A 6,786-nucleotide genomic window follows, 5' to 3' on the forward strand; every position below is an offset into this window, starting at 1 on the left:
AGCCCCCACAGGGGAGGCCGTGAGGTCTGCTAGTCTCCGAGCTGGGGGGGGGCTCCGTCCAGCGGGTGCCACAGCTCCAGGCGCCGGTCGCTGCGGGCCAGACACTCTCTCCAGTGCCGAAGCTTCTCCCCGGTGGCGTTGATGCTCAGCTGTACCCCTCCTGGTGGGAGCGTGTACCCCGCTCAGCCGGGCCCCCTCCTGGCCCTGCCCCCCGTGCCCGCCCCCACCCCGACCCTCACCGATGAAGTCGTCGGCCGTGCCCAGGTCGTAGTCCCACACGGACACCAGCAGGGTCTTCTGGGCGAGCTCCTCCCTCTGCCCGGCGTAGAAGAACTCCTACAGATGCGGCCCCGTCACTCGTGGGCCCCAGGGACACCCCGCTAGAGAGGGGCCCCGGCCCCCAACTCACCTCATTGAACTCGGGGTTCAGGGTCTTCTTCCGGACAGTTGTCTTGTATTTGGACTTCTTGCCCACGTTTGGGCGGAGGAAACTGAGGGCCGAGGAGTTGGGGATTGGGGGGCGTGGAGGCAGTAAGGGGGGAACCTGTGCCTGGGAAGTGCCCCATCCTCAGACCCAGGTCTGTCTGTCCTCCGACTTGGTGCCAGGGCCGTGCCCTGCCCATGTGAAGGGCCCTGGCTTTAGGTGGAGTTTGAGGGGGTGGATTCAGGTGACCCTGCTCCCCGCACCCCGCGCACCCCGCGCTCCCCGCTCACTCACATGCGCACAAAAGGGTCCGAGTAGCCGTTGGCGTCCATGGGGGCCAGGTGGGCGCAGCGTAAGACCCCGACCAGCAGGCCTCCCCGCTGAGAGCTGTAGCAGAGGGACAGCAGGATCCGGCCTCGCTCCTCTCCGGCCACCTCTACCTCGTCCTGCGGGGCAGATGCCAGGCGGCAGTCACTGGCCTGACTCGGCCTAATGGGGGTGGGCAGGAGGCCTGCCTGGTGCCAGGTGCCAGCCAGGGACCTGGAGGGGTCTGGCCACAAGGGGGGCAGGGCTGCCGCAGGGGGAGCCGAGGGGGCCCCAGGTGGATGGTGGATGGAAGCCGAGAGCCCGGGTGCTCCTCGGCCTCACTTTGCTCATCAGGCAGCCATCACAGGTGCGGAGAACGGCCCGTCAAGGCCCAGAGGCCGGAGATGAAGCCATCGGCCACTCCGGAGTATAGATTCCATGAAGGTCGATGGGATGCCATTGTGGCTCCAAGTGGAGACCCGCCCGTGGATCCCTCGTCTGCCCCTCAGACCTGGCCTGGGGTGTGGGTGGGCCCAGGCCCCCTCCCGTCTGCCCCCAGCCTCCCCTGCGCACCCCGGCCAGATGGCCTCCCCTGCGCACCCCGGCCAGATGGCCTCCTCCTGCTCTTCGCTGAGCTGCCCGGGTCTCAGGGGGCCCCCCTCCATCCCATCCTGCCCCCCTCTGGGCACGGCCAGTCACGGCACCAGGCTGTCATCGGGGCAGAGACGACATCCCAGTGACTGGCATCCGGCCCCAGAGCGTCTCCCAAAATAGAATGAGCCGATGGTGCTCCAGGCAGGGGCTCGATGCCTCTGACAGCTGCACGGGGAGCTGCCAGGGACGGCCGTGGACCTACCTCCTCATACAGGGACATGCCCCGGGCAGTGTCCAGGCTGCTGGGCCTCTTGGTCTGAAAACCCAACGGGCAAAAGGGTCAGGCTGGGGGCACCCCTTTCCCCCCCTCCCCATGCCCGCCTCTGGTGCCCCCTGGCTCACCAGGCGCCTCTTCTCCAGGCAGATGTTGAAGCTCCGGGGCAGGCTGGGCACCAGCTTCTTCAGGGGCACTCGCAGCTCCCCCAGGGGCTCTGCCCGCCTCCGCAGCCTGGACTCCTCACACACGCAGAGCCTGGACCCCAGTCCCAGGGTCCTGTCACTGCCCGAGCTCATACGGGTCCGGCCCTCCCCCCCGCCGGCTCCAGCCCCTCGGCTCTGCCATCCCCGTCCCTCCCATCAGACTCCTCGGGGCTAGAAGAGCTTCAAGGGGGAGCCCTCCCTAACTGTGACTTGTGCCCCGGCAGTGATGGGCACAAGCTGGGTTTGCATTCAGTTGCTGGCAGGGGCCGGGGAAGGGAGGAAGGGCAGAGGCCCAGGCTGGACCCTGGAAGGACTGCTAGGGAAGCTGCCACCAGCATGGCCCCCTGGCTGCTTCCTAGTTTAACCAGTAGTCCTCTGAGCCAGGTGTGAGGTTCTGGTTGTTCTACACGCTGGAAGAACTCCAGAAGCGGCCCGGGGCCCTCGGAGAATTCTGGCAGCCTGGAGGAGAGTCCTGATCCCCTCGTGCCAGCGACTGGGCTTTGGGGAGAGCCCCCTGGTGCCCCCTGGCCACTCCACAGTGCCCTCTTAGCGGGTACCCGGGAGGGCCTGCCCCCACCTCCCCAGATCCCTTCTGCTAAGAGGGGCCTTTCCTGCGTCTCTTTGGCCCTCCTGGGCTAACCAAAGCCCCGTGAGGGCAGGAACCCCCAACCCCCAGCCACTGCTTCCAAAGCCCTTTCTTGGGCCCCTGAGGACATGCCCACTCCCCTGGCAGAGAGCCCTGGGGAGCCTCACTCTGGGAGTCCCAAGTACCGCCGCGCCAGCAGCCAGTGGGGCAGTCACGGGGGCTGGCACGTCAGTGGCTGAGGTCTATGGAGAGCTTTAGACAGAGCCTGGTTCGGGAGGAGCTACCGGGTGCACCAGGGGCCTCTCCTTCCTCTGGATTTTGCGTAGGCACTGCCGGAACCCACAGACTGCCCCATGACCCCCTGATGGCCAGGCTCGTGCCCCTTCCTTGGTTGGCGTGAAGGTTTAACAGCTTAATCGCCCACCATGTGCCAGGGTGAGGGTGCACCACCCGAGAAAGCCTGCTCAGGAGGACAGGCCACTCAGGCAGAGACTGAAAAAAAAGAGCCGGGCGGCTCAGTGGGGAGAGAGAGCCAGGCCTGGAGATGGGAGGTCCTGGGTTCCAATGTGGCCTCAGACCCTTCCTAGCTGGATGACCCTGGGCTAGTCACTTAATCCTCATTGCCTAGCCCTGACCACTCTTCTCCCTTGGAACCATACACAGGATTGACTCTAAGACGAAGGGGAAGGGTTAAAGAACGAAGGGCCGGCCTGAGGGCTCCCTGGCACTCAAGGAGGACCCAGAGCCCAAATGGAAGGCCTGGGTTGGGTCTGCTCCAGAGCAGGGGAGAAACCCTCTTCTCCCTTCTGTGGCACTAGAGTCCCCCCAGCTGGCACCGGGCTGTGCCCCACAGAGGCAGGTCCTTGATATGTGTTCACGAACGAGGGGCTGGCATCTGTCAGGACAGGAGATGTCGGGGTGGCATCTAGGAAAGGGGCTCACCGCAGCGTCTTGCGTCCAGCATCCTGGCTGGTGAAGCCATGGTAGGTCAGGGTCTCCTCCCAGCGGGGGCCCCGGCTGCCCCGCACAGTTCGGGTGCGCAGCTGACTTGCCTGAGGGGGCAGGATGCAGAGCGGTGGTACAGACAGGGCCAGAGCACTCAGGAGGTCCTGGCCAGGGCACCGTGCCCTCTGGGCTGGCACGTGGGAGGTCTCGACCAATGAACGACCTCATCCTATGCCTATCGCATGCACCCACTCTGGGGCTGGGAGCAGGGGCCCCCCTGTATTTCCTGCCCACCAGCCAGGGTGTGTCCCTGCCCCAATCAGCGTCCTGCTGTTCCTCCCTCTGAAATCTCGGGAATCTCATCCCTCCTCCATGATGCTCCCACTCCCAGCTCAGGACCAGGACCACAGTGGGATGGTGCCCTCCCTGTCTGGACCATCGGAGTGGCTCCCAATAACTGCTTTTCCTTATTCCTGCCCTCCTGCCCACTTCAAGGACAATCTTCCTAAGACACTGGCCCAGCAGGAAGTGCACCTGGACCCCATCCTGCCTTAGTCACTCACTACCTGTCAGACCTTGAGTGTAACCTCTCAAAGCCTCAGTTTGCTCATCAGTAAAATGGGGGTAATAACACTCACTTCTACCTACAAAATACTTTTAGAATTTGGAAATGCTATTTATGTATTTTTTCTTTTTTTAAACCTGTATCTTCTGTCATAGAATCAATACTAAGTATTGGTTCTAAGGCAGAAGAGTGGGAAGGGCTGGGCAATGGGGGTGGAGTGACTTGCCCAGGGTCATCCAGCTACCAAGTGCCAGACTTGAACCTAGGACTTCCCATTTCTAGGCCCAGCTCTCAGGCAGTACTATTTAAACATGGAATTATTACTGTTATGTGACACCACTGCCTGAGGACCTTGCCAATAGGATATCTCAAATCCTACCTCTCACATTCTAGGCCCCAACTTACCCCTCCAACCTGAGCTGCCACTGGTCTGCTATACCTCACCACCCTCATCTCCCCACATCCTGCTTCTCCTTCAAAGCCCAGCTCAAATCCCACCTCCCTCAGGAAACCTTCCCTGATCTCCCTCTTCTCTGACCTCAGGCAATTGCAGCCTAAAACATAGCCCTCTAATGGCAGATGCCAATGGGATTTCTCTTAGATGAGAAGTCTATCAGCCGTGTCTCCCTAAGATTCTATGAGTCCCCTAAGGGCAGAGGCAGGCTGGTGGATGAGACAGGGCAGCTCTGACCAAGTAGTCTAGTTCCTCTCATGCTGGGCTTTCTACTCACCAAGCTCCCCCTGTGCACAAGCCCTTAGTGTGTGCAGACTCCCACTATGCACAAACCCCTACTGTGCACAAGCCCCTACTGTGCGCAAGCCCCTNAGCCCCTACTGTGTGCAGACTCCCACTATGCACAAACCCCTACTGTGCACAAGCCCCTACTGTGTGCAGACTCCCACTATGCACAAACCCCTACTGTGCACAAGCCCCCACTGTGCGCTCAGCTCATTCTCAGAAGGCCTGGGTCCGCCACTTTCTCTCCTGTGTCAGTCACCTTGGACAGCTCTCTATCTCCGCTCCAGCACCCAGCACGAAGGGGATCCTGGGGGCTCTCCTCCGCCCTCCAGCTCCTCCCTTGCCCAGCCCCCAGCCGTCCCCCCAGCCCTTGCCTCTCCTTTACCTTGCTGGCCCCTGGCAGCAGATTGGCCTTCACGAAGGTGTCCCTGGAGCCCGAGTCCAGGGGCTTCAGACCCTGGAGGCCAGAGACAAGGATGCCGGTTTCAGAGAGGCGCCGGTGAACGCCGGAGATTGTGGGGGAGGGGGAAGGGGAGGGGGCTGCAGCCTCTCACCTTGGCCCGGTGGATCGCGCAGTGCAGGACGCAGTTCTGTGGGTCCAAGAGGAGCGTGAATTCCAGGGAGCCCAGGGCGGCTGGGGAGGGAGAGGGGCCAGCGGGTGAGGGCCCCACCTTCTCCGAAGCCTTTCTCATTCTCCCCTCCCGGGATGGTGGCCTGTAGACCCTGGGCGGCCCGCGGGTCGTCTCTGCTTTGGGCTCTGCAAGGCCTCGGGCTGTCTTTTGCCTTTCTGGGGCTCTAGTGTGCGGCCCGGTGCCTGGCACACAGTAGGTCCTTGAATGAATGTTTATTGACTGACTCGCTGACCAGGGGCTGAGGGAGGCCTCGGGGTCTCTGGTCTCGATCAGGAAGGAGGCGGATGGGGCGGGGTGGGGGGAGCTGACTCCTAGAGGGTTCTATGGGGAGGGGCAGCAGAGGTGGGGGCAGGAGACCCCAGCATCCTCCTCTGGTGCAGCTCCACCCGCCAGCCGGGCCCTTCCCCAAAGGACGGAGGACGCCAGGAGGGGTCACCTTCTCTCTCTTTTGTGGCCCTGCCGCAGCTCCAGCTGGGAGCAGTTCTGTGTGTGTGTGTGTGTGTGTGTGTGTGTGTGTGTGTGTGTGTGTGTGTGTGTCCCGCCGTCTGTCTGTGAGCTCCCGCACAGGTGTTAGAAACGTGCCCGGCAGGGGCCCACCGGAGGCGGCAGCAGACGCGCCCCCTTCCCGGCTGGGCCCCCGCTGAGGTGGGAGCTTCCTGCCAGGCAGACGGGGGGGGGGGCGCCGATTTGGGGCTCCGTCCCCTCCCCTCCCCCGCCTCGGCACTCACTGCTCTCATCAGAGTCTCCGTCTTGCTCCTGCAGCAGGCACAGCTGGCCCTGAGAGCCTCCAGGCTTCGCCGCCGCCGGGGTCCCAGCATCCTCCCCAGGGCTGCCCAGAGCGCTCTCGGGGCCGGGCCCGCTGGGGGCTGGCCGGGGCCGGAGCAGGGCGGGAGCGAAGGGGTAGAAGTGGGGGAAGTAGTCGGAGATCTGGCGGATGGGGCGGATGGGGCCGGGGCTCACGTTGATGGCCATGTGCTCCTGCATGGTGACCTTCTCCCCGCGGGCGCCCGCCATGGTGCTGGGGGCCGAGGGTCCGCCTGGAGGGCTGGCGGAGGGGCAGGAACGGGGGCGGGGGCGCAGGCAGAGGAGAGAGGTTAAAGGTGGGGAGGTTGGCTAACGGGGAAGAATCCAGGGGAGCCCACCAGGCGCGGGGAGGGCAGCGTGAGGGGGGCTCGGTGGAGGAGAGCGGCCAAAGGCAGGAAGGCTGGACTAGGGGGAAGGGTGTGTTCGGAGGGAAGGTCAGGGTGCAGGGAAGGACTAGGCGGGGCGGACGCTCTGTGCTGGCACCGCAGCGCCCCTTCGGGGGCACAGGACCCCTGGGGCTTTGTCGCGGGCACAGGTGAGGCAGTAGAGGGCCCACGTGGCTTCCGCTTGTCCGATCAGCCCGGGGGTGGGGCAGGGCGTGGGTTCTGGGTGTCTGGAGTGGGTGCCCTTCGGGCAGGGGGAGGACCAGAGCCCAGGGGAGGTCCCGGGCTGCTGCCCTGCAGGCTCGGCCTTGCGGTCGGCAGGGGCTTA

At 64.0% G+C, this 6,786-nt stretch overlaps 1 protein-coding gene across 1 annotated transcript; it reads right to left on the minus strand.

Moving 5' to 3' along the window:
- Positions 1-24: 24 nt before the first annotated feature.
- Positions 25-6,285, minus strand: LOC123255465 (double C2-like domain-containing protein gamma). Its single transcript, XM_044684253.1, has 10 exons — positions 6,000-6,285; positions 5,194-5,273; positions 5,025-5,096; positions 3,333-3,442; positions 1,727-1,856; positions 1,587-1,640; positions 719-870; positions 410-491; positions 240-336; positions 25-160 (listed from the first exon to the last, which is right to left on the minus strand). The coding sequence occupies exons 1-10, from the start codon at positions 6,283-6,285 to the stop codon at positions 30-32; spliced, it is 1,194 nt and encodes a 397-aa protein (XP_044540188.1). The 3' UTR covers positions 25-29.
- Positions 6,286-6,786: the final 501 nt, after the last annotated feature.

This window comes from Gracilinanus agilis, unplaced genomic scaffold (assembly GCF_016433145.1).
Source record: "Gracilinanus agilis isolate LMUSP501 unplaced genomic scaffold, AgileGrace unplaced_scaffold47019, whole genome shotgun sequence".
Lineage (NCBI taxonomy): Eukaryota > Metazoa > Chordata > Mammalia > Didelphimorphia > Didelphidae > Gracilinanus > Gracilinanus agilis.

Coding starts and splice junctions, on each gene's coding strand:
- LOC123255465 (XM_044684253.1), bottom strand. CDS start 6,285: ATGGCGGGCGCCCGCGGGGAGAAGGTCACCATGCAGGAGCACATGGCC. Junction 871..1,586: donor GCATGTCCCTGTATGAGGAG/GTAGGTCCACGG, acceptor TCTGCCCCGCAG/GACGAGGTAGAGGTGGCCGG. Junction 337..409: donor TGAACCCCGAGTTCAATGAG/GTGAGTTGGGGG, acceptor CCGCATCTGTAG/GAGTTCTTCTACGCCGGGCA.